Below are 26,441 nucleotides of genomic sequence, written 5' to 3' on the forward strand. Positions count from 1 at the left end.
TGTGACATAAACGTCGTTATCGTGACGCAGTCTCAACACTCCTCCGTACATTCTCAACCATATCCCCCAACGATTACCTCACCGGCCGTCCATCCGTAACCTCTCCATATGCTGGAGGATCATACTCACCAAAGCAAGCAAAGTCGTAATCCGCAAGCTCAATCTGCTTCTGCATCACCTTGAGGAAAGTCTCCATCTCACACCACCCATCATCCCTATCACCACATTCCCTGTGACTCTGCCCCAACGGGATAGTCCTCTGGTTGAGGATGAAATGCACGTAGCTTGTCGGCGGCCCATCAAGATAGATCTTCTCGTCAGTCCGGTTAGGATTAACGGGTGTAGGCGCTTTGATGACTTCGATGTCGAGACGACCAGCAAATGGCTGGAGATGCGAGAGGATGAATTCGCGGGGCGTCTTGATATGGGTTGTGGGGAGTACCTCGGCGAACTGCGTGATGCCAAATGCGACAAGAATGCTTATGATGCCGGCGTCGTGGCTAAAGTCCAGATTAAGGTTTTGGTCTATAGGGAAGGTGACGGTGTTGTTGTCAAGGGTAATGTTGATCTGAGCGGAGGGTGAGGTGATGACGTGGTGCTGCATGCGGGCGAGGACCTCTTCGACGTAGCCTGAACGATGTCAATACAGTAAGGGATAGGATAAAGATGGCCAAAACATACCCACACCGATGGCACGGCCAACGGAAGAGCCAAACCCTGTGCCTGCCTGGAATGAAAGGTCAAGAGCATATTCGAAGCCTTCCCACTCTTCGTAGGTAAATAGGCCACACCAATGGGAGAAACCAAGCGAGACGGTTTCGTACGAGCATAGGGCTTGAGCGTTGTATGTATCGCTGATTGTCCAATCGAGATCACCAGTAATGTTGCTCCTGAACCTCTGATGAGCGTCATGAAGGTACACGCCAATCCACTCCATGAGGCCTTCACGGGCCATTGGCCAGCTCGAATGATTACATTGCTTGTAGCCCGCAAGCGTGTTGTTAAAGCCAGGCGCCTCAATCGCCAACTCAAGCGTCGCGTTCTGCGCCCATCCTAAACCGAAGAAGCCCGCAAGGAAGTACTCTGCCGACTCTGTCATACGCCGCTGTGTTGTACTACGAACGACAACCTTGCTTCCATTGTTGGGGTACAAGTGACCGTATTGGTAGTAGTGCAGGGTACCAGAAGTAAAAAGCTCTTGCTTGCCATTAGGAACCAGGATCTCGGCACCGAGCAGAAACTTCCAATCGTTGAGGAAAGAGAGTGGTCCATGGCCAGTGAACTTGCCAGCAGCGTCTGAAAGCTTCTTTCCTAGGGTCCTCTCTGCTGCTTCACCGCTGACTTCGGGATACCGACTCCCGTGGCGATGGACCATGTTCAGCCATGTTACGTTGGTGCCAGGCGGTATGGAGTACTCGTTCACACCGAAACCCCGAGGATTAGGAAAATAAGGACTGATGTTTGCCAGGCTCTGGAAGATGTTCTTGTTGTCCGCATTGCCAACAATGGGGATCTGAGTCTCGAGGGGCGTATTTGGTATGTACGACACACCAGCAAAAGGTGCTAGATTTGTCTGCGCAAGAAATGGCGCAGCACCAGTCTGGGTAGGGCCTTGGAAATGTCCATCATCCGTTACAAAATAGTCCGGAATCCTGGAAGGCTTTGTTGTCGGTGTGGCTGTGTCGGTGTTAGTTGCTATGTCTTCGCTCTTGCCTATCCCAGAGTTGGAGGAGAGCAAACTTACGCTTCACATGTTGTTCACCTTGGATAGGCACCTGAGCTCCGGACCGACCTGTCAACGATGAGTAAATATTGCTCAAAGCCACAATGATGCAGAGTGGCTGATGGATGAGGCGTACGTACCGAGATTGGCCGGACTAAACGAGTTGAGGAGCTGCAGCGAGAGCTCGAGAATGCCGTGCATGGTGGGGTAGCTGCGAGCTCTTACTCGGCAACGCGATCTCAAACTAGATAGGACGATTGAGGACTGCTGACTCCCTGCAAGACAAGTCACCGCTTCACTACACGTCGCTGTCGCTATACAGAGTCTTCGCGTTGAGATTGTTTAGAAACAGCTTGAGCTTGGGCCAAGCGTTGAAGTTAGAAGTGACGCAATGCCGAGGGCAGTTCAACACAGTATCCTTGACCATGTCACCTACATAGGTGTTTCGCGTTCCGCTTAAACGCGTTCCTCGATGAGCGAGAGTACTCTATTAGGAGTGATTCTCGGGTAATATGGCGGCGTTGAAAGTGCCTTGCCGCAGAGTGGGCGAGGAATAATGTAGATGCTCACGTGCACAAGACGCGAATTGCGGAGATAAGGTTTGCAACAACTGCGGATAGTCCTCGCGGACTTTTTCATGTCTTTGCATGGTTCAGGCATATACGCAGCCTGGAGAATTGAACGTGAGGTGGAGAGGCTAAATGAGAGTGAGGCTCAAAATCGCGATGGCAAACTACCTATCTTCCATGTCCCTGAAGCCGACCTTACAGGCATACATGATGAAATCGAGAAGAGACGGGATGACTGCGAGTGCTGGTATACGCGCGTTTTCCCATTGTGATATCTACAAATCAGTGGAGCATTGAGTAAAGAAGGAGAAGTCACATGGAAACATGAACAATGATCGTCCCCTAATCTTCCGCTTGCCGCACTGATGCCGGAATTAAACAACAACCCCAAAGTCAACACCCATTAAGCGCGAAGGCCTATATTTGGCTTTAGCTCATCAGCTCATCGACGAGCTTGTCAATCCCAATACCTTCGCTTCGCACGATCATTTCGCGGAATTCCCCCTCCCTCCTTCCAAGCCCGGCCAATTTCGCCCCCACGAATCATAATTCCCGATATCTTTAATCTCCCATTTTGACCTCTCCCCCCCTCCACCCAAGTGTCTCCGCTCCAATCACGGTATTAAGAAACACATGAGCGAGCGGACCAAGAACCGAGTTTAGCAAAGTACTGTAGAGAGTTTGAGATCCTTATTTCCAGGTGCTCTCCACTTTGCTTGCTCCGGCCGGTAACATGTCGGCAAAGGTCTGCACATATGGTCAGACGGAAAGGAAAGTGGAGATGGTATATGGTATGTCTGCGCACGTGTACGGGCGCATCATGAACCTGCATTACCGGTGCCCCGGGCTGCGAAGCTACGAAGCTATGAGACGTTAGTGTTGTCGCGAGCTTGGCACAGTGAAGTGGACACATGAGATCTCGGACACGATGTCGCCCGCACACTAGGAATCGTGTATGATAATGTATGCACGCGCTAAAGCGGGCGTAATCAAGAAGCAAACACAAAATCAAACCCCCTAAATGAGTCGTTAGAGCATGATTAAGGTTATCGGCATTCACGATTGTCTCGCTTGGAAGGAAGCGGAATTGATCAAGAAGGCGAAAAGAGATCCAAAGGAGGAGGGCGTAACGTAGTCGGCGTAGGTGGCGGGCGTCGTGTTGCGTGGTTTTCTTAGTGTGACGGCTGTCACTTTTCCTTGTCCTGCGTGCTTTGCTGTTGCGAGCAAGGTACGTACCGAAGAGGGGCAGCTCGGTGCGGGTCCTGACAAAACAGTTTTTCTTGCATCTGCCACACGGCAGCCTTGCGCGTGTTCCTTCGTTGGAGCCTGTCGGACGGGTCATCTGGTCACCGTATCTGGCATGGGCATGCAGGGTCCTGCCTGTTTAGATGCTAGATTGGGCATACATGCACTGACACACATGCAGTCATTGAGCTGTAATCTGTATCGTGAATTGGCATGATCACGATGGAGATGTTGGGCGGCGGGAAGCAAGTAAGGAACAAGGGTAAATAAACATTTTGTGCTTCGTTATGTGCAGATGCAACAAACATCCTTATTTGCTCATGCAAGCTATGCTACTTCTGATTTTCTCTCTCAAACAAAATAAAGCCTTACATAGCGCCGAGTACCGACGAAGGACCCGATACTTCAGCTATAGGCTGGAAGACGTTGAAATCAAAGCTTCCATCAAATCTTCCATCTGTAGCAAAAAACAAACAAACGAAGGAGGTTGTTGTGTACCAAACAGAATCCTGCCGTGGTATAGAATCGAATTGAAAAACTCCCGTAACACCGTAGTCGCCATGACATCCGTAAATTACTCGGGTAAAATGTAAAGTTGTTGTAAAAAAAACCAACGATCAAGGGCGCAATGTGCCATGGTATATGCGCAGAATGGAGCTGCGACAACACTGAGCCGAGCCGAGCTGAGCTCATAGGGTTGTCGAAAGGGTGGTAAGACAGAAGCTGTTTGCTGAATCGAAGTGTAAAGACGAACGCCGGTTCCCAATCCTGTGCCGCTATGCAGATGCTCATAAACGCGGTGTCAACGTGCGTGTGTGTTCGTATGTTGGAAGGTTGCGGTGATGGTCAGTATGTGAGGCAGTAGACCATCATGATTGCATGATAGTGAGGGTTCGAGCGACGAGTGGCGTCCATGATGAGTCGGGGCCTGGGAGGAATGCCGACTTGGTGTAAGCTCACAGCGCCCATAGGTTGCCGAACGAGCACTGATTGTTATTTGATGATTCTGCCCTTGCCCTTGACTTTGGACGCTTTTCCGGCGCCCGTAGAGGTGAGCTTGCTCGTTTGCATCAGCTCGCCGATATATCTGCGAATCATTAGTCACACGTCGCGAAACAGATGCTCGAGGTACCTACGATTGCAGGAACTTGTTGCCGCCCTCGAGCTTTTCGTGTTCGTTCTTGACGACTTCGACACGATCAACAATCTGCATGAGGCTGGCTTGTAGAGCTTTGGCTTGTCTAGCGAAACGGTTAGCCTGATATGGGCTGGGACGATAAGTCAAAACGCGGAACATTGAAGACAACGAGTAGAGGGAAAAAGACATGGTGCAACGAGCGACGACGACGACGACAACAACAACACAACAACAACAGCGAGGTTGGCCGATGGTGTTCGCAGCGTCGACACCATGTATGGTGATGCAGGGTTGAGGTACTTACTCTATCAGAGCTTGCCGAGCATCCTGGCCCATCTTCTCGATTTCTTCGCTACTCCGGCGAGGGCTCATGGTCCGCGCATCGCCGTCATCGTACTCCTCCTCCTCCTCCTTCATCTCGACATTGGGGCTGTCGCGGGGTATTATGATGGTGCCGCTGGATTTTCTGCTCCCTAGACGGGGCCTGGTCTGTAGTGTGGGGTCGTTTTTCATCTCCGTGTCGCTGATGGAAGAGTTGGACGAGGAAGTCGACATGTCGTCGGGGTAGGATTGTCGGCGGCCGTCTTGCGTAGAAGTAGACGGATGGGGAGTGATGAGAATCTGCGGGTTCATTGCACGGGACAGTATGGTGCGGCTCTCAGAGTGTAGGTTTAGGGATGGAGCCAGGTGGGCGAGCGTCGGCAAGAGTATGCCGTAGGTGGGTTCAGGCCAAGATAAAGCCACACGGTTGATGTGGAAGGATGTTAGAGTGGGTGGGCCCTTGTCGGCACTAAGCCAGATAATGCTTCAGGGTCTCCCGAGACGAGGATCCCTGCCAATGTAGCGTGGAATGCGTAAAGGAAGACTGGCGACTTCAGAGCCTAGCAGAAATGCTCGGAGTGGCGGCGGCAAAGTAGTCAATAGCGCCCTCGTATGACTCTCGAGAAGAGCACGAGATAGTGAACCTTTTCGCTGTCGTCGGCGAGTGTTGCAGTCCACACCCAGTGCACCCAAGCTTTGTGAGTTGATCGGCAAGGGCAGAGCACCCACCAGAGGCGCGGATGATTAGAAGCGGTCAATTAGCGCTGCGATGGCCGGACAGCTATTACCAGGAATTCGCCCAAGGAAACTGGGGCGTGTTGGCGAATGTATTCGTAAAGTGCAAGGGCAGCGTGGACCGTGTCTGTTGTCTTGAATCAGTGAAGAGCGTGGGTTGGTGAGGATGAGCAGCAGCGATTGCAGTGCCCTGGGAGGTGAAGGCATGCAAAGGCTGAAAGCGGTGCATGACGTCGCCAGCAGCTGTGAGACATGGAAGAGCTGATCAATTGCCCCATTGCGCCACGTCCCACCGCGCACAGCTTGCACGGCTTCTCAAGGCGGGCGGCTGACATCACTGAACACTGCCGTGGGATCCGTCAACCACCAATGGCGTCTGGGCGGCCGCCTCTAAAGAGATGTGAGGTGGAAGTCACGATGATGGTGCCTGCATCGCTCAACGGCGTCGCCTGTGAACCGCGCGCAGCCTCAGTTTCCCACCCTCCTCACCACCCTCACCCCTCTCCCAATCCCACACCCCGCCCAAGGTATTGTACCCACTGCCCCCTACTATGTACAGCACAGCAATCAAATAGCGCGCACAAGTCAACGTGTTGCAGACCGATAAATTGCGGGTCATGCTGTCCATGCGCACATCACCAGCCGCTCATGTTGGGCTTGGTTGCTGATCGTTCTTTGTCTGCATTCCGTTTCGTCGAGGATGCAAACCAGAAATATATAAGATCGGCTAAGAGGACCCGGCGGCGGCGGCGCTGGCCTGCCACTTACGCTCCCACAGTATTCGTAGATTGCCGTTGCGACCAATCCACGACCGTTGGCACCACCAGTATGCACAGCGCCAAACTTGCGGCACACTCAAGAGACATGCTGAGGGCTGTCTCCAGGGCGCCAGTCGCTCACATTCCCTCGCATCAGCTCCTGGGACCCTGAGATCTCGTATACGCTTTACTCCGCACCATGCCATGACCAATGACGAAATTCTGGTTTGATCAGCACAGCACCCTGGACACTGCGCAACCGCTCACGGTGCTTCTATTCGACCTTTGCCCGCCGGGCCAAGAGCTTCTTTTCGTGCAACATGACAGCTTTGATTGGGTCATGACTGGATGGAACAATTCCCGCCTCCGCCGCAGCACTGTCGCACTTTGTCCAACCCGTAGGCCTGTTGCATTGGAAAACGGTGATCTCCAGGATCATGACGTCCCACGTTCCAACGTGAGAAAACATACTCGTCTAAGTGGCTTACCGTTTCCCCATTATCAATAGGTTGTTTCAGCATTCATAGCTCCATCTCGCCGGTACGATCCGCATCTCGCTAGGTTGTAACTTGTGCTGAAGCAACCATTCTGAAGCTTCCAAAGAGGTCACCGCTGTTCTGCTTCGTGGCGATCCCTCGGGAACACGGCTGGTTGGGGAAAGACAGAGGAACGATTGTCAATTTCCCGCGGGTGTTCGAGTAGGACCGGCACCAGCCGGCCTCGCAGCTGTGCCATGATTGCTTTATTCGGTCCGGCGTCGCGCAGCATGCCCCTACCATGTCTCTACCACGCGTCTACCGTACCTCCTCGCCAGCGTACCATTACCGTTTTCAGTCGGTGACGATCAGCACGGGCTTTCAAGGCAACGCACATGGTCTGCAACATGAGGGCATCCATCCAATGTTCCTACAAGTCTATGACAATTCACATCTCAAATCTTCGCAAGCAACGTGACCGAATCACGTCAACACATACCAGGATACCATCTGCTGAGTTACTTCCGCTCAGACATTCACTCTACTTCCTACTCCAACGTCTCCAACGTCTCCAACTCTCCAACATCACAAAACACGCTCACCACAGCTCGCTTAATTCACTTGATCAATCGGTTTGCATGCTGCTAGCACTCTTCCCGTTGCCTTTGCATCATCGCTGGTCCAGCATTCGTCTGTGGGGTTTCCACTTTTCGTTCTTCGGTGGTTCTTCAGCAGATGGTACCTGAGTCATGTTTCTGTTGTCAAGGGTCCACCTGGTACACGCAACCAATACACCTATATCGGCCCGACACCTCACTCTATTATTTCGCAGCAAGGCGACAGCAATCACGACACTGCGATCTTGGGCCATTGCCGAAGCCAGTAATCGAACGCTGCCGAACCAAGTCACAACATGCCGCCGTTGCGCCGGCGTGCGAGTAACTGTGGAGCTACTGCCTACTATAGTATATCTCCGGTAGGGCTGCATTCGGAGACAGTGCGGCGTTTTGTGTTGCAGAGTGACTTCGCTGGGATGTGGTGATGTAAGTTACGAATATTGCCCGGTATGTCATCACGAGACTTGAAGAGTTGGAAGTGAGGCACCGACAGACTCGCCGGCGACGGAGTTACCGACAACCACGCGTCCCTATAACGTACGATATATAGCCAACGACACGGCCCGTGGAACAATCGGTGGTGAAACAATAGGTCCTCACTGAAGAGAAACCTCTCCTTACTCCTGACTAGCATCAGTATATGGTATGTCTACGGGGCGCTCGTGACCTGTCAGTTTACAGGATGCGAGACTGTTACGATCAAGACTGTCACCACGCGATCTGAACAAACGTCTAATGTAAAACGTGTCTAGTGGTGGAATCCACACGCTATGTCGCTGGATATTCTAAGCTCAGACATGTGTATGCCTTCGGAAGCATTCTCGCTATCGATTAACAGTATCCGACCCCACTCCCTCCGGATATGGCACTTCCGTACAATTGATAGACATCACAACCTGGCTTAGTGAGACCACTCTGTTGGGGATTCCCCGGATCAGCTGCGGCCACCAGCTCGAGTCCTTAACTATCTTCATTAGCTATTTCCGTGGCCGAATAGTTCAGGCCTGCATCAGAATGTCAGGGGACTCATAAGGCAACTAACGCGCAGACGCGCAAGTTGGTGGTAAAACCACAGCAGATTTTTCTCCCCTGATCACGATCGATTGGCGATCTTCATAAGCACGCTATAAATGAGGTACGGGCGATCGATCTGACTTGTTCAATTCTTCGGCGTTATCCTCCATATGCCAATGGGGTTGTAGGATCGTGATCTGGAAGCTTACTGTCATTGACATGGCGCGTACGCGGTTCAACGATCGTATATCGAAGATGCACTCACCTCTACGACGTCCCATTTGCAAACTCAACTCGAGGAAAAGCGCTACGCACCTCCAGTTGATACCGCTCTCCGGAAGGGAAAAACCTGATATCTCCCAGGCGCAACAGTCGCATAGTCTCAGCTTCTTCTTCTTCTTCTTCTTCTTCTTCTTCTTCTTCTCCTCCCTGGAAGTAATATAGTGTCTGCAGTCCGCCAATTTGGGACGTCGGAACTGATGAATGTGCTGACAAACCTAAGCCTATTTTCTATTTTTGAGAATCTTTGCTGGCCATGTACCAGAAAGGGATTCCGCTTGCTAGGATAAGAACTGCTTGTCATTAATTTGAAATCCTGGGTCAAGATGAAGTAGGAAATAGGATATTTACACTGTTGCATTGACTTATCCGGTGTTGTTTCTTCTCGTGGTGTTCGTTCATTCGCAGTACGCCCACTTATTAAGCATACAATTGCATCTCGTACGTACCCTATGAAGGGATGAATAAGGCAGCACCATCTATTAGCCAAACTCATGGTGTTAGATGAACGTAGCGATCCATCACGTTTAGTAAGACGGAATCATGCCGTAGAATAGGACGAAGTGAGGAAATAAACACGAGACACTACTAGAGTACGTATACCAAACGCATATATTTATAACGAGGCAATACCTCGCTTTCTACCTCTTCAAAACATCCACCCACCCCCGCGGCATGACCCTGCCCCCTCCAACCCCTCCCTCAACCACGCTTCTCCATCAAACCCAAACTCAACCAACAGGTCCTCACTCCCCCACTCCCCATTCCCACTCAACCCAATCGGCACTTTGCCCTCCCCCCTAGTCCCTTCAACATAACCAACCGGGAACTGTATACAAGGCACACCCGTAAAATTCGCCAACCAAACATACTCCATATTCCTAATCTGCTTATTTCCATTCGTAACGCCGTGGGACAGCTCCGCGGGGTCAATAGGCCAGCCTGCATTCGGCGTTGTGGGCGTGACAATGATGAGGCCGGGGTGTTTTTGAAATAAGTTGGCGAGATGTTCCATTAGTATGTTACGCAGGCGCTGGGCGAGCAGGAAGTCTGTGGCAGGACTCTGGCGCGCGACACTCATTAGGATGCGGTTGGCGGGCGTGAGGTCGTAGATGGAAGTCTTGTGGCCTGCGGCGCCTTCGGCCATGATGGTCATTGCATGGGCTAGTTGGCCTTCTGTTAGCAGCGGGATGGTGATGTCGATGATTTGGTAGCCTAGTTCTGATTCAAAGTACTGTAGGGCGGAGTGAACTGCTTCTTGTACTGCAGGGTCTGCGCGATCGATCCACGCTTTGTACACACCCAGCACTTTGTTTCGGGGCCCGGTGTGCTTTCTGGGTGGGCTGAAGAGCGATGACGGATACGTCGATGGGTCGGGCTGGGCGAGGATCCGGTATGCGATCTCGAGATCCGACATGTTGCTTGCGAGGGGCCCACGGACGGTGACGGATTTCCCGGCATCTGGCATTGGTGCGACGGAGACGCGAGAGTGTGAAGGCTTCAGACCGTAGAGACCGCAATAGTTGCTGGGGATTCTGACCGAGCCACCACCATCTGACCCGATGGCAAAGGGTATGAGACCATGTCCTACAGCAGACGCAGCGCCTCCTGATGAGCCGCCCGGGTAGTATGAGCTATTGTAAGGGTTGATTGGTGTGCCCCAATTGGGGTTATTGTTTGTGGTATCTACACCAGTTAGTATCGTGCTGAAGGTCGCAGACGCTTCGACTCACCCATGCCCAGTTCGTGCATGGTCAGCGTTCCAACCAGGATAGCGCCTTCTTTCTCGACCATCTTCGCGCACCAACTGGTATCCTTGTTTCCGCCATTGCTATAGTCATGGGTGGTGCCGATGTAGTGCTTGTAACCCTTAACCTTGAGGTCATCCTTGACACCAAACGGCACGCCGTCTAGTATACCCAGTGGCTTTCCTTGCTTGTACCGTTGCGTGGAGGCTTCGGCAGCTTGTCTGACCATGTCTACCTTGCTGTCCATGAAGGCTGTCGAGTAAGGCGAGCGCTGAGCGACATCTCGGCGTATAAGGGGGAGAAGATGTTCTACGACTTCGGTGGGCGTAAGTGCGCCACTCAAGTATGCATCGTGAAAGTCTTTGATCGAGTGAAATCGGTTTGACGAGGCGTGGCCGGGGGATGCGCGAAGGTTGGAGTTGTCTGTGTAGCTAACAGAAGCATCGTTGGACTCAGATAGCGGTATCACGGTGGGATCGTAGCGCGGGTCGATTCCGTCGAGCTGCCTACATTCTCGCAAGGAGCTGAAGCCGGCATTGCTCCAGAGGACGCCAGGGACCAAGGGTACAGTCGCGACGCTGAAGCTGTCAGCTGGGTATACAAGTGAGGAAGCTGAGGTAGCTTACAGATTGGAAAGATAGTGCAGTAAAGCGCCCTTAACTACGGGGTTCTTTCCTGGGGGTGGGGCCTTGTATGGCGCGTCGTGAGGTTTGGGTGTGGGATAGTTGAAGAAGCGCGGGGATGTCTGATTGCTTCCCGACATCTTGGCTGTGGCTTCACAGAGCCAATGGCAAAGAAAGACGAAGGGGAATGCGATTGGCTTGCTGGTGCGATTGACCAACACCTGTATTCTTCTTCGCTGCCTTTATTCTGATTCTTGGTAGACCTCGGGATATCTGAAGCACTGCGCTAGCTTTCACATGTGCTAGTTGGGGTGCTTCGTCATTGCCGGTCGCAAGCTCCAAGATATCCGACGGCCCCGTCGCACGCGGCAAGAAAAGAAGCTTTCCAAATCAGGTCCGAAGGTAGCAAAAGACAATATGTATTCAAAATATGTTTGCTGTTCATTGCAGCTGCAGCTGTTGCTACAGAGCCAAATCCAAAAGCCATATCGAAGATGTGGCTCTACTTTCCCTCAAACCTAGCTACCACCCCATAACACCCTAAGAACAAAGATGATATAATCGTATGCATGGCGTCCACCAGCACAGAGTCTCTGAAACTTCAACTTTGAAGATATATTTGTAGTGAATGCTTCTCTCGGACATTCGGGAAGCCAGCGCCGGCTGCATCCGTAACCGTTCGAAGCTATCCATGCGCGTCTACTGCTTACCAGAAACCTGGTCGCCCATGCGGTTGTACTCCTTCTGCATGTTCTCAACCTGCTTCTTCAGGTTCTCCATGTCGCGGTCCTTGGCAGCGAGCTCGTTCTTGAGAGCTCCAACCTCACCAGCGCCGCCAACATCCTTCAGGGAAGAGCCCTTCTTGACGCTGGAGTCACCCTTGAGGCTCTTGACCTCCTCCTCTAGACGGAGAACATCGAGGATCATGACGTAGGTACGGTTAAGGATGAGCGACAGGAAGAGGGTGAAACCGCAGAGGTACATGTTGCGCTGCGAGTAGAACTTGCGAGCCTGGACCTCCATGCGTTCGATACCTCCAGCAGCGACGTTTCTGACGTCGTTAGTATAACACCTTTTATGTGGGGAATATTGACTTACCCTCCGCGACCCTGATCGTCGCCGGAAAGCTCAATTTGCACGCGGTATACGCGGTTGACACTGTCAATGAACAGGATCAGGATGAAGATGAACGTGATCTTCATGCCATATTGCAGCTTTGCTATTATAGGGCTCTCCGAGATGAAGGTGAAGAGCTTGCGGCGCCATGTGAAGGGTAGAGGGACGATGAGGGCGCAGAAGATGAGCATCTCCGTCACCAGGAGGAGGAAGACCTGAAATTGAGTTAGCAGGAAAGCTACATACCGCAGCTTTGGGGGAGCTTACCAGACTGTAGTAGAGCGTCATGTTGGCTACGTGGTATTATTGTCTGTGTTTGTGTGGGAGCGGGGTTAAGCAGAATCAACAATGAATCTAGGAAGAGCTGGCGTGCGAGTGTGTGCAACGATCAGCAGGGAGATGAGAGTCGTGTGGATGATCTGAGGGGATTGCAGGAGTGTTGATGTGAAAGTGGGAACGGAAACGCGATGTGATGTAGGGGAGCCGCCAGCCGCAAGTGCCTAGCTGTGACGTATGATCGCAGCTTTCCCAACTTGCTCGCTAGCGCATGGGCCGCCGGTCTAGCCTCTTCTAGCCGCATTCGCGTTCACAATTTGAGCGAGTGCTTTTCTCTTTTGAGCAGCAACGCCAACAACACACGTGTACTGCAAGCCTGGTCTTGAAGCTTGCATAAAATGACGACAGGTGAAGAGACCTGGAAGGTTGCGCCCGACCATTCGGTCCCGGACGCTGCCGCCACTAATGGCGTGAATGGTGGCAATGGCACGATGAATGTGGAATCTGAACCACCTGCGAGCCCGAAGAAGAGGAACAGGACTAACAGCCAAGATATCGAGGATGCAGATACTTCTGTCAAGCGGGTCAAGGGTGTCGCGCCCATCAAGGCAGAGTACACTACACCACCAACTTGAAGCAACTCACGTGCTAAGAACATCAGGTTTCTCATACGCCTAGACAGCAACAAGGCCGACACAAAAGATAGAGTCATCGACGATGATGCGGCTGAGGGCGCTGATGCTGAGCATAAATCTGAAGGCCTGCCAAAAACTGATGCCCGCGATGGCCCCAGAAAGGGCAAGAACAACAAGAAAGACAAAAAGCAAAAAGGCCAAAACACCAGCCGTACTTTCGGAAGCTCACGCGACAGGCTACCACTCTGCGGTACTCGCGCAGTGTACAACGAATTCTCACCAAAGGAGTGTCCGTTTGGCGACAAGTGCAAATTTGAACACGATATCCGCAAGTATCTGAAGGAAGGCCGACGAGAAGATCTCACTACTTTCGATGGCCAGTGTCCGGTCTATGCCGTCAAAGGATTCTGCCACTTTGGCTGGAAGTGTCGATTCGTCGGCAGTCATTCAGAAGAGCGTACTACAGAAGATGGCAGGCAAGAGTTGGTTCTGAAAGAGGATCCCGACCGCAAAGCCAAATTCTCTAGCTTCGACGAGGAGGCAGAGGCTGAAGTGGTCAATATTGTGCCCAAGGATATCAAGATTGGCTTGTCGAGACGAAAGATTGGCACCCCGCGGTCTGACCAGTACTTGGAATGGATTGAGAAGAACCACCGTAACGAGAGAGAGATGTTCGATGCAGCTCAGATGGATATGGATGTTCTTAAAGAGGAGAAAGAGGCGCGCAGGGCAGAGTATGTCGAGGCGCCCTTCAGACCGTCTGAGAAGCGCAGGCTCTACTATGGACCCGAGACACCTATGCTCGCCCCTCTCACCACCCAAGGCAATATGCCGTACCGTCGACTCTGCGTGGATTTCGGCTGCCAAGTGACTTGGAGCGAGATGGCCATGGGCATGCCACTCATCCAAGGTGACAAGGGCGAATGGCCACTGCTCAAGGCCCATGAATCTGAGATAACTCCTCCGAAATTCCTGGGCAAGAACACGGTGGTTCAGGGCTACGACAACTCCACTGATCTCAAGTTCGGTGCCCAGATTGCTGCGAACAAGCCATGGCTAGCTACCAAAACGGTCGAAGTATTGACTGAATACTGCCCGAAGCTGCGCGCTATCGATCTCAACTGCGGGTGCCCCATCAACCTCGTCTGTGAAAAGGGAAGTGGTTCTGCCCTACTCGACAGCGAAGCCAAGCTAGAGCACATCCTCCGCGGCATGACCTATGTCTCCAAAGAAGTCCCCATCACCGTCAAAATCCGTATGGGCACAAAGGACAACCACCCCACCGCTCAAAAACTCATCAAGCGGCTTGTCCTCGGCGGTCACGAAGCCGTAGAATCCGGAAAGGGCACCTCAGGTATCGCAGCCATTACACTTCACGGCCGAAGCAAACAGCAGCGCTATTCCCGCAGCGCAGACTGGTCTTATATCGCCGAATGCTCCGCCCTCATCAACCGCCTCCGCAAAGAACAAGCCGCCCGAACGGACACCGTTGGCGAGGCTGATCCGCGGGACCTCGCAAACGGCGGCCACGTCTACTTTGTCGGTAATGGCGACTGCTACTCCCACGAGGACTACTACAACCATCTCGACAACGCCGGCGTCGACACCGTCATGGTGGGCCGCGGCGCACTCATCAAACCCTGGCTCTTTGAGGAGATTGAAAAGGGCCAGTACCTTGACAAATCCGCCTCGGAGCGCCTTTCCTATATTGAAAAATTTACGAAATATGGCTTGCAGACTTGGGGTTCTGATGAGATGGGTATCGGTACGACGAGACGTTTCCTTCTCGAGTGGCTTAGCTTCGCGCATCGTTATGTGCCGGTTGGCTTACTGGAACATCTACCGCCTAATATCCAGGATCGCCCGCCGAGGTTCAAGGGGAGGAACGACTTGGAGACTTTGATGGCTAGTGAGCACTACAAGGACTGGATTAAGCTAAGGTATGTTTTTTTTGGTTGTTTACTGACGTGGAGGGCGGTTTGGCTAACGTGTTTCGCAGTGAGATGTTCCTGGGTCCTGCACACCCTAACTTCAAGTTTGAGCCGAAGCATAAGTCCAATGCGTACGAAATTGAAGCTGAGGGTTAGAGAGATGGCGAGACGAGAACGGTGGCGTTGTACTGGGGGTGTATGAGAGTACGTAAGCAAATGCATTGGATGATGGTATGAAAAGCATGGTGGGGCTGATGCATTCATATACTGCTTCTATGGCGTCTTCGAGCATCTGCATCTAGTACCCACGAAAAGTTATACATCAATACCAGCAAGTATCTTCCATGTTACTTCCATCTCACCTATCAAGACAAAACTCGCTGCGTCGGCCTATATATACCAATTACAAAAATCCCACGAGCGTCTCCAACATCTCCCTCTCAGCGGGTTCAACAGCCAACACACCATCAAGCTGCGCCTGCAAAGTCCTCTTGACATCTCCCAACCCTTCATCCCTTTCACTCAACGCCTTCTCAATCGCCTTCTTTGCACCGCCATCCTCGGCCACCAACCAAGCCAGCACCGCATCAATCCTCTCAAGACAATACAAGCCCTCACTCAACCTCTCCGGAATATTCTCCAGCTCATAGCTCTCCAGTTCCTCTTTGCTAGTTAATCCTAATGCTCTTCGCTTCTCCGCTAATCGCTGATCGAAAGCGGAAAGACGAGTAACGTAGTCTCTGCGCAGGGAAACTAGTTTATGAATCTTGTCGTAATCCTTTTCGAGAAATTTGGCGAGGAGACGGAAACGGGTGTCTGAGTTACCGGGTAGCGAGCGGAGGAGGGAGGCGAAGATACCGAGTATGTGTTCGGTTTGTTGGGGATCGTTGTGGGATTTTTTTGTTGTTGCTGATTTGGAAAAGGTGCTGAAGAGGGGTTTTAGACCGCGCGAGTCGATGAGTTTGGTGCAGACGGCTGTTGCGCTGTTGATGGCTTCTTGTGCGACTTCCTTGCCTTTTGAGTTGCCGTTGGTTTGTGGTGATGCGCTTTCTTCTGCGTAGCCACAAGCGTGGTCTAATACTTTCAGGGCACGGCTCTTGCTTGTTTTACCGTCTCGGACGAACAAGAGACAGAGTTCCACACCTTCTGCTTCTAGGAATTTGGCTTTTCCGAGAGGTTCTTCTGTTACGGAGGATAGGCAATTAAACAGGTTCTCCATATACTCCTCCTCATTGCTGTCCTTTTCGGGATCGTCTCTTCGGTACGGCGCAAGATTTGTGAGGAAGGTTTCGACACCGTTTGCGTCGGCTACGTGGTTTCGGTTTGGCCGCGAAGACTGTGTAAGGATGGAGAGGATCTCGGATACGTATTGTTTGTTCTGCGTTGTCGGTTTCTCGGACTTTTGTATTCGGTCTAATAGCCATTTTAGTAGCGCCGTTTCCCGCCCTATTATGTCGGTGTATGTGGGTTGTGACAGTAGGTTCTCGATGACGCTGAGCGAGTTGTAGACGCCCGATGCGTCGGCCTCGTCGCTTTCATCAAAGCGGGAGAAGTTGGATATGAGTAGACTGAGCAGATCGGCGTCCATGAACGCGGTGACAAGCGCGTCCCATTGTTCTTGCTCTCCTCCAACGTCCTCGTCTGTGAGTTCGGATATCATCTCAATCGCTGCGATTGCAATGTCGGTGTTCTCATGCGCCAATAGATCCACTAATTTGGATGCTGCTGTGCTTTTCGCAAACTCGTCGTATAGCTCCGGATGCTCTGACAGTATGCTGAGCGCCTTGATGCCTTCATCCAGATCGCCTTCCGACTCCATAAATTTTGTCGGGTCGTTCTCGTACTTTGCGCGCAGCGATGCGTTCTTGTTGACCTTCTTTTCAAAGTTGAGCGCCAACTTACGTACCCACGGTACGTCGTATCTCTCTTCTCCTATCGCTTCGTCGCCGTCTTGTGCGTCAATGTACTCCATAGCGTCCCGCGCATTCTCATCCAGGCCATCGCCAAAGAACCGTCCTTCTTCATCGTCGCCGGGTCCGTCTTCGAAGTCGGGTGGTAATGAGGGACCAGCCTCGTCGTCGTCTTCGTCGGCTACCGAGGCTTGCGCTGGACCCTTGATGTCGTTGTTTGCATTGAGTTTTGCGGATTTATAGGATTGCGTCGGGTCGGCTTCGTTTGGGTTCTCGAACTTGCGCTTTGTCGAGCCATTTGCGCTTTTGAAGAGGTCGTCAATGCTCGTCATAATGCGCGATGTAACGCAAGAAGAAATAGAAGGAAGGCGGATACAGCGAAGCGGAGTTGGTGAAGTTGTCGCGTCTTCTTTCTAGACAGTGAGGAACCCGTGAACGAAATGGTCCCAGCTCTGTACTAGCGCGCCTTCTCCGCCGCGATGCCTCACATTGTACCGGGTCCACTTCTCCCGTCACCTGCACATCCCATTCGTTCATTTTCCATCATACGACCAGCTGTCAAGTCAGTACTTTACCGGTTTCGAGAATCTGACACGATGACAATTTCCAACATTTGTCCTGAACTTTTGACCCAAAACTCTCCAAAATGGAGCCTGAACATTCCCAGGCCGCGGTGTCGAAGCCGTCATTGATCGTCAGACTTCGCTATCAGCCATTGTGTGCGCAATGCGCTGACATGCTCGCTAGATGGTGCGATCCGCCTGGCTGGCAATATCTTCATCGGTATGTGTGGAGGTGGACAGTTGATGCACTTAAGCAAGACTCCTCAACGTGTCATTGCTGCCGATTCCTGGTCCAAGTGCTGGAAGCAAGCCCTTGGATCGAGTATGAAAACCACGATGAACTTGTTGTCGAGACCAAAATAGTAGGCTCTCAGCACACTTCACCGAGTCCCCATCTTTCCGAGTTCAGGACTTACTACAGGCCGGTGCTATCTGTGGGCGATCGTTACACGAAATCTACTCTTATACTTCCGGTTTCGCAAGTTCACGATGATGATGCAGATGAATGCACTACGCAAACATTCTGTGGAAGACTTGTGAACGATATGGTCGATTTGTCGCTGATCGCGAGCTGGCACAAGACTTGTACGTTGGAACACCAAAGTTCAGTGGATAGCCATGGTTGCTCGCCACAGACACACGTTGATGTACAAGATTTTCGAGTCATTGATGTCCAGAAACGTTGCGTTGTACGGGCAAATGCCAAGGTCGACTACGCGGCGCTCAGCTATGTCTGGGGGAACGCGAAGCGCCTCACACTCTCCAAACACAATGAAGCCTGGCTTTCTACACCCGGCGCACTGGCACAAGATGAAGAAAACGTCCCGAAAACCTTCAGAGACGCCTTGAAAGTGGCTGCTGCCCTAGGAATCGCGAACTTGTGGGTAGACGCATTGTGCATCGACCAAGGAAATCCTGAACAAGTCACACATCACATGGACGCAATGAACACCATCTATGGCAGTGCTATTCTCACTATCGTTTCGACTGCTGAAAATGCCAACTCAGGTCTTCCTGGTATCAGTTTTCCCCGTGGACCTCCCCAGGTGACCTTCCAATATAATGGAGCTTGCTATTTAAGTTCTAAACCAACATTCGGGACGGCCCTGCAAGATTCTCCTTGGGAGAAACGCGCGTGGTGTCTGCAAGAAAAGCTCTTCTCTGCTAGACTCCTGGTTTTCACAGATAATCAGGCTTTCTATCATTGTGGCGCAGCGACGTGGTTCGAGGATACAATCATGGAATTGAAGGAAAGCCTTCATGGCGCTGTACAAATGAGAGAGAAAACAAAGAACGAGAGAAAAAGCGAACTTGAGGACCGCCCATCGTATCCGGCCTACGATACTCACCGTACAGCCTTCGAAGACAGGAATTTCTGGTCGCTTGTACAAAGCTATAGTCAGCGGGAGATATCCTACGAAGAGGATGTGATACGCGCCTTTGGAGGAATTCTACGATCGGTAGAAGCAGACCATGGTCATGCTATATGGGGAATCCCTCAATATCATTTTTTAAGAGGACTGTCATGGTATCAGGGCCAGCATCAGATGAGCCTACGTCGAGAGGGGTTTCCAAGCTGGAGCTGGGCAGGATGGCGTACTCATGGCATTGACTTGTCCTTTGCGAATTGCAAGAGGAAAAATACCGATATTGGTGTCTCCTATGGTCGATATCGTGTTGCTCGAGGCAAGCAAGCTGAACGCTCCGTGTGGGATCTCTCCTGGTACTACCATGCGACTGATGAACCCGGTGGCCAATTAAGAGCTGTACAGCTTGAACCCCAAAATCGTAACGCGGAGCCTGAAAGTGCCCCTCTCCCGGATGCAGCAACAGAACAGCCCATGGATCCAGGTAGTGTGTTTCTTTTTCCGAGAAATCCTGAGTGGTTTCACGCATCACGAAAGGACCCGGAATCCCTGGAGAAAGCCAATATGAAGTACAAATACTTGCACGAATGGGACCTACTTGGCCACCCGGAAACTGTACAACCTACCCACGAACCATTGCCACCCCTTGTGCCAGGGCCAGGAATGCCTAAATTATCGCATATCCTCCGGTTCTACACCAGCGTTGCTACAGTGCTGGTCCATCCTGGCCTGATCAGGTCTGACTGGACTGGTAAAGGAGAACATCCCCTCCTTATCCCTGGCACTGACACTGAGCTCGCTAGGGTGGAGCTGGACCCGCTCTGGTCTGGCATTGGTAAGACTCATAGCCTTGTTTATATATCGAGACACTGTCGCGAGTATATCACGTATGAAGAGCAGGACAGTTCTGATCCAGAGAAACTGCACCTCTTACTAGTTGAGAGTGTTCCGGGATGGGGTGAAGTGAAGAGCAGGGTGCAGTTGGTGCAAGAAGTCAGTATATTGGACTGGAGGAAGGCGAACCCAAGGTGGGAACTGGTAAACCTGGGATGAAACCCTCGGGCTACACACAGGCGACCGAGGGTCGAACTGTCATCTGATCTTTTAGTCCTCAGTCGAGCAACACGCCACTTTCGGCATCCAAGCTTACATCAGTAAATCAAATCTGCGCATACTGTTCGCTGCCTGTAGATAACGCTATGGCACGTGGCATGGCTATTTTCGCCTCGCTGCGTGCAACAAAAAAGCACTTAATTGTGCAGGATATCATCTGATTAGTGGAGTGTCCCAGGTACTCTGCGCCACTCGAAACTAGGCTGGCTAGATTGATCCTCATACTGTTGGTACAAAGTGACTGTGCGGCTTTTCCGGCCGCTTCTGAAGTAGGCAGGTCGTCTCGCCACCCTGTACAAGATACATGGACTGCATATATAGTGACACTTGGCAGGGGTTGTGGCTGTTCAGCCACGCTTGGCATTCGGGTGGTACCATACAAATCGCAGCTAACAATCTGCTCTACGCAAATTCCGACGCGCGCCTGGACTTCACCTCGAGAAATTCGTGATGTCACGAACCCGGGACACGATTTTAACGCTGGAGATTCTTTGGCGGTCTGCGTCTGGCTGGAGATCTTCAACAGGTCGTAAGAATCACCTGCAACGCGATGAAACCCTTCTGTTAGAACTCGAGCGCTCGACTTCAGCATCTCCAGTACCTCAGCGACAGAGTCGAAAACACCGCATCACTGGATGGAGATTTGGCGTCATCGGCGGCGGTGTTGCAACTTCTGTGGTCTTTCTTATCAACCTTATCGTTACTATAATCTTAAGTACCCGAGCGGGTGCTAACGGACTACTATTCGAAGGAGATTGTGACCACGCGCAGCATATCAACTCTGTGCTACACGTCGTCATAAATGTTCTAAGTACTGTTCCATTAAGCTCAAGCAATTATTGCATGCAATGTCTGTCGGCACCAACGCGAAAAGAGGTCGACGTTGCCCACGTTCAAGGGAGGTAAGTCTTGAGTGCGCGAGTTTCATGTGTGGCATACACTGATTTCGTATCTTCGTGTCCCCAGGTGGCTCGACATCGGTGTTTTGAGCGTGCGTAATTTGCGTCGAATTAGCCTGAAGCGGGTTATACTCTGGTCTCTTTTAGGTCTCTCTTCGTTGCCTTTGCATTTACTGTAAGTTGAACTACACGAAGACAGTAACAACACCTAATGCTTTCGGATACAATTCCACAGTCTTTATATCGGTTGCGAGTCACAGTTATTCGGTCTGGGCAATTCGTCAATCTTTCGTCGATAGCCCTGCAGCACTAAACGAAGGATTAAGCCAGTTCGAGCGGCTTGAAAACATTGACTACATCAACGCTTACGCCATGATGCTCCAACGGAGTAGAGGCGACGTATATCTAGTCGTAGATGACGTTGATATTCCATGGGGAGCAACCTACATCCCAGGGGCCTACAGAAATGTGGACTTCTTCTGGGGTTTTTCGTTCAGTTACCATGGCAGTGTCGACCCCTGGAACTCATTGTATTACGATTACTACCTGTGGATCTGCTCTACTCTGCCCTACGATACTCAGTGTGATGCGGTAATCGGCCAAATCAAGGCTTCCGCCACGGACTGGACTGTAAGTTCTGGGCCGGCCTATCCAGCCAAATATTGCTTGAGTAAGAAAATCGACTCCCAGTGCAAGGTCAGATGGAATTTCTCAATCGCGGGTTTCGTTACCGCAGTAAATCTTCTCAAGACACTTATAATCTTTTATACAGCCTTTGGTATTACAGAGTCACCGCTGATGACTGTGGGGGATGCTGTGTCATCCTTCTTAGAAAGAGAAGATAAATCAACCACGAATATGTGCCTTACATCAATCGAAGATATCGGAACCACTAGGAGAGGGTTAGGCAGGGTCATGGTTCCGAGAAAGTGGGCTGATAGGAGATTTAAAACAAAAGATGGGCCGAGCAGGTCTCGCCGTTCTGTTACATTTCTGCTGTAAGTTGCCCCGGCCATATCCGAATGTGGGCGGAAGAACGCTCAAATATCTTGTCGATTGAGTTTTTTTTCCGCAGTTTTGCTAACGGCAAACAGGGTGGGTATCTCAATCGCGATAGTAGCTAGCTTTCTCGGTTACGCTCTATCATACTTGACAACAGAACGCAGGTCTCTTCGCATGCTCGCTCAGATGGGCTTTGGGACAGTGGACCCTCGAAATCTGATTTTCTACGATATCAAATCGGTGATTGGGAATGTCCTAGTAGCAAACTCACCGCAAGTCTTTCTGTCTGCTGTGTACTTCTCGTACAACAGCTTGTTTACTTGCATGCTACTAGGCTGGGAGTGGGCGTCATATGCGCATGAACGCAAAGGATTGAGAGTTTCTGCTGAACCGCCCAAAGGAGCTCAGAGATCATCCTACTTCTTATCGCTGCCATATCGGTTTGCACTACCTCTTATGGCAGTAAGCGGTCTGCTACATTGGCTAGTATCGCAGAGTATATTCATCGCTGCGATCGACGTGAGTTGAGAACACAATTCATAAGTAGTCTTTTTTGTTGAGCTGACAAGCTATATTAATTTCACAATGTTGATCCTCCCACTGAGCTGATCACTTGCGGGTACTCCCTTATTGCCATGATATCCGTTATCGCGGTCGCTAGCTTTCTGCTGTTTATCGGGATCGGGGCGGGTTTTTTTCAATATCCATCAGGAACGAACTTAGTCGGAAGCTGCAGTATAGCGATAAGCGCAGCATGTCACCCTTCCGAGAACACCAAAGGCTCTGAAATAGCTATTAAGAGGTTGAAATGGGGTGCTGTTGAGACACTACCAGATGAGATAGGCCACTGTTCGTTCTCTAGTGAAGCGGTAGAGTTACCGAAGAAGGGGAGGTTGTATGCATGATGCCATCCCGATGTAGCCAATTCTTATGCTGTCTAGACAGTGCAAGGCTCTTGAAGTGATATGATCTTCGTATATAAACTCCTCCAAGCAATAAATGCTCTTAAACAAGCTATCTGTACGGTAATTAAAAACAAGGCAGTTCGTCGAAACATACAGCCTCGCACTTCGTTGCCCAAAGCGGTACCTAGATACATTTCAGTCAGGAATATACGGTGTATACGCTCCCTGCCGCTCGCTCTCTGATGGAAGCCTGCCTAGTCGTTGTGGAGGCTACAAAGCCAACGAACTACCTCTTCATTGGAAGACACCTAAACGAGATATCGGTCAACACGAGGATCATCAGATAATTATCCAATCATTCATTTCGCTATAGTGCAAGTCGGAGTTTTCGACCTCGGAAGTAGATATTGCCAGACTTGTAGGCTACCTTGGATGCCTGAAGTTCATGAACAAGATGGGCCTAGATTCAGGCAACAGCACCCACACGACGCGCCTCGTTATTCTACCTCGCGACGCTACATAAGCGCGCAACACTCTCATGGATCTTCAATCACATCTCAATTCTCTCTAAGGCTTCTTTGTCAGCACACAAGGAGATATCAGGACTAAAATGCATGTGGGTATGAACGGGTGCGGAAACTGCGACGACTGTGCTCGAGCACAACGGCAAGCACGAATCAGAGCCGCCAAAGATGCTGCACACGACCCTAAGCCAATCCCTCTGTGCATCTGCTCAGCCGAAGCAATCAACCCAGCATGTCCTGTTTCCAAAGCTGATCAAGAACCGCTTGCTTGGTCCCTCTCCCCCTCAGATATTCTGGACCAAGGCAATTGCCCACTATTCACGCTCATCCCCCGCGAGATCAGAGATATGATCTATACATACGCCCTTACGGATACGACATCATATCCCGTGGACCGCGATCGTCCCGAACACCGGAACCCTTTTGCCCGATTCGACCGCTTTGGTTCGCATCAGAGTCCTGGTGTTAATTTGTACCCCTCTGATATCGCTTTCCCTTTGCTTTTGTCTTGTAAAGCAGTTTACCTGGAGACATATGCCACGCCCTTGAGGATCAATCACTTCATTGTGGGCGAGCTATCCAGACAGATGAAAAAGTATAACTTCTCCGCTTGGCAGCTAGCCCAGATAAACGGGTTAGACATCACGCTCCCACAAGCTGCATTGGAAAACGGGGCGTTGAGAAATGCTTTGCAAGAGTGGGAGCCGGGTCTCAGGCACAACGGGGTTTATGTCGTGCCGACTGAAGTTTTACACTCCAAGCTTGACATAAATCGACATATACGCAACGCTGGCAGGAGTGAATACAGGCTCCTGGAAACTTTCTGCAACAACTATATTATGCCTTCGGTTGGCGAGACGAAGAAAGGCCCCCAGCGCTTGATAGACGTTGCAGATCGTCTTGGAATACCGCAGGAAGCGGTCTTTCCATGTGCTAACAATCTAAGGGTTGAGCGAGCTCATCCGATAACGCATCTCACTCTCCGCCTTACACACAGCGACTGGTGGACATGGGGTAACGCGCCTTCTAAAGATCCTCGTCGACAACTCTGTCTAGATCCAACGTTTGGGCAGTTTCTGGAGGGCCGCCCTTCAAACGAACGTATGCGCTTTCGTGCTTCCGAGCGCCTTGCTGGTCGGCATCCGCGTCTCGACCCACAGTGTTGGGGTTCGCACATCAGCTCCTCGCTTCCAGATCTCAAGACATTGGAGTTAGTATTGGAGACGTGGAAAGTCAAGGAGGAACAATTAGAAAGTGTGATGCAGTGTGCGAAGACGTGGAGGTTCTGTGATGATGGAGGGGAGAAAGAGAAAGAGAGGCGTGCATTGGTATGGGATGGTGAGGTAGTGGGGAAACGATGGGGTAGGGGATTGCGAGGATTGAGATCGCCAAAGGATGCGAACTGGTCTGATCGATGCAAAGACTTTGAGGTGAGGGTTGTACGATATGTGAGAAAGACAGTAGAGGGGTAATTTACGCAACATCATCAGAAAACCAGGCTTCCCATTCGCGTCGTCTCTTGGTGGAATATGCGCAGAGGACCTTTACAGCTTACTCTCTCCTTCTTGCGGTACCTTGACAACGACCTTGCCCCAACTATCACGTCCACCCAACGCCTTTAACGCAGCGGGTACGCTCTCCAAACCTACGTACTCGGTATCGGTAAAAGCAGTGCCCCTGTACTTTCCTTCCTTGACAAGCTGGAAGATGCCGTCCCAGACCTTGTCTTGCATTTCCGGCTCGTTTATTGCGTACGCACCCCAATGCAGCCCCACAACACTGACGTTCTTGAGCAAGATGCGGTTCGTAGCCATCTTCTCGATATCGCCCGCCGCAAATCCAATGACCAACAGTCGGCCGTTCCAGGCCGTGCATTTCATGGACTGAGCGATCAGACCAACAGGATCGTATACGATATCTACGCCACGGCCCTTGGGCGTGAGCTTCTTCACTTGTTCTGGCCAGTCCTTGTCTCGGTAGGAGACAGCGTAGTCTGCGCCGAACGATCGCGCGACGTCGAGCTTGTGCGAAGTGCCAGCTGTGGCTACTACGGTTGCGCCAAAGGCTTTAGCGATTTGCACGGCGGCTAGACCGACACCACCGGCTGCTGCGTGAACGAGTACCCAGTCACCTGTGGGATTATGTTAGTTCCCGGCTGAGAAGATAGAATAGGAGTGGAGAGGGATTAACCAACCCTTCTTGATGCCTGCTCTAACCACCAAACCCGCATAGCTTGTTGGTGCTGTAACGAACACGCCAGCCGCATCTTCGTAACTCCATCCCTCAGGTACTCCCTTGAGTTTCTCCTCTGTGCAGACTATGTGTGTTGCGTAACCGCCTTGAGAAGCTCCAAAGACCTTGTCACCCTCCTTGAACTTTGGTGTCTTGCCTCCTGCGAGGGAGGTCGGCGCTTTGAGCACGACACCGGAGAATTCCGAACCGGCTACCCAGGGAAACGCGGGTTGATGCTGGTATTTGCCGCGAATCTGAAGGAGATCGAAGAAGTTGGTTGCCGAGGCATGGATGGCGATGAGGTATTCGTTGGATTTCGGTGTCGGTGTAGGAAGGTCGAGGACTTTGAGATCTTCTGGTCCCTGTTATGGTCAGTAGTGAAGTTTGTAGGTTACCAGACGAGAGATGTACCTTGACATATTCCTTGATCTGTATGCCTTTCATGTTGAGGGTTGACTGAGGCTTATGATGGATGGAGATAGAAGTGAAATTCGGAAGTAGAATACAAGAAACGATCAGTCGGGAGCTTGAGGATCAATTCGGGTATACAGAAAGGACGTGAACGCCATTGTAGCTTACATGACGGCAGATAGCTACTCTACGCTCAGAAGATACCTCGGCTTGCATCCCCGGTCAACCTCCGCTCCTTCCCCCACCCGGAAGCTTGGCTCACATGCCTTAGTAAGCGGAAGCTGCGCCATCTGCATGGGCGCGCGCTAACG

General features: G+C 51.4%; 7 protein-coding genes across 7 annotated transcripts; 2 read left to right on the forward strand and 5 right to left on the reverse strand.

The window, feature by feature from the left end:
* Positions 1-73: 73 nt before the first annotated feature.
* On the reverse strand, positions 74-1,924 carry ALTATR162_LOCUS345 (uncharacterized protein; the record flags this gene model as incomplete). Its single annotated transcript, XM_043307938.1, has 4 exons — positions 74-630; positions 682-1,677; positions 1,745-1,792; positions 1,864-1,924. The coding sequence occupies 4 exons, from the start codon at positions 1,922-1,924 to the stop codon at positions 74-76; spliced, it is 1,662 nt and encodes a 553-aa protein (XP_043163873.1).
* Positions 1,925-4,530: 2,606 nt separating this feature from the next.
* Positions 4,531-11,386, reverse strand: ALTATR162_LOCUS346 (uncharacterized protein; the record flags this gene model as incomplete). The annotated part of the gene is made up of 6 exons (XM_043307939.1): positions 4,531-4,624; positions 4,674-4,778; positions 4,980-5,465; positions 9,748-10,561; positions 10,609-11,201; positions 11,250-11,386. The coding sequence occupies 6 exons, from the start codon at positions 11,384-11,386 to the stop codon at positions 4,531-4,533; spliced, it is 2,229 nt and encodes a 742-aa protein (XP_043163874.1).
* Positions 11,387-11,945: 559 nt separating this feature from the next.
* On the reverse strand, positions 11,946-12,650 carry ALTATR162_LOCUS347 (uncharacterized protein; the record flags this gene model as incomplete). The annotated part of the gene is made up of 3 exons (XM_043307940.1): positions 11,946-12,297; positions 12,345-12,577; positions 12,630-12,650. The coding sequence occupies 3 exons, from the start codon at positions 12,648-12,650 to the stop codon at positions 11,946-11,948; spliced, it is 606 nt and encodes a 201-aa protein (XP_043163875.1).
* A 386-nt stretch (positions 12,651-13,036) lies between these two features.
* ALTATR162_LOCUS348 (uncharacterized protein) lies at positions 13,037-15,360 on the forward strand (the record flags this gene model as incomplete). The annotated part of the gene is made up of 3 exons (XM_043307941.1): positions 13,037-13,251; positions 13,300-15,213; positions 15,273-15,360. The coding sequence occupies 3 exons, from the start codon at positions 13,037-13,039 to the stop codon at positions 15,358-15,360; spliced, it is 2,217 nt and encodes a 738-aa protein (XP_043163876.1).
* Positions 15,361-15,607: 247 nt separating this feature from the next.
* Positions 15,608-17,446, reverse strand: ALTATR162_LOCUS349 (uncharacterized protein; the record flags this gene model as incomplete). Its single annotated transcript, XM_043307942.1, has 1 exon — positions 15,608-17,446. One exon carries the CDS (start codon positions 17,444-17,446, stop codon positions 15,608-15,610), a length of 1,839 nt encoding a protein of 612 aa, XP_043163877.1.
* A 314-nt stretch (positions 17,447-17,760) lies between these two features.
* On the forward strand, positions 17,761-20,097 carry ALTATR162_LOCUS350 (uncharacterized protein; the record flags this gene model as incomplete). The annotated part of the gene is made up of 3 exons (XM_043307943.1): positions 17,761-17,808; positions 17,862-17,897; positions 18,313-20,097. 3 exons carry the CDS (start codon positions 17,761-17,763, stop codon positions 20,095-20,097), a joined length of 1,869 nt encoding a protein of 622 aa, XP_043163878.1.
* A 4,934-nt stretch (positions 20,098-25,031) lies between these two features.
* ALTATR162_LOCUS351 (uncharacterized protein) lies at positions 25,032-26,163 on the reverse strand (the record flags this gene model as incomplete). The annotated part of the gene is made up of 3 exons (XM_043307944.1): positions 25,032-25,618; positions 25,682-26,081; positions 26,131-26,163. 3 exons carry the CDS (start codon positions 26,161-26,163, stop codon positions 25,032-25,034), a joined length of 1,020 nt encoding a protein of 339 aa, XP_043163879.1.
* Positions 26,164-26,441: the final 278 nt, after the last annotated feature.

This window comes from Alternaria atra (genome assembly GCF_907166805.1).
Source record: "Alternaria atra isolate CS162 genome assembly, contig: 20, whole genome shotgun sequence".
NCBI lineage: Eukaryota > Fungi > Ascomycota > Dothideomycetes > Pleosporales > Pleosporaceae > Alternaria > Alternaria atra.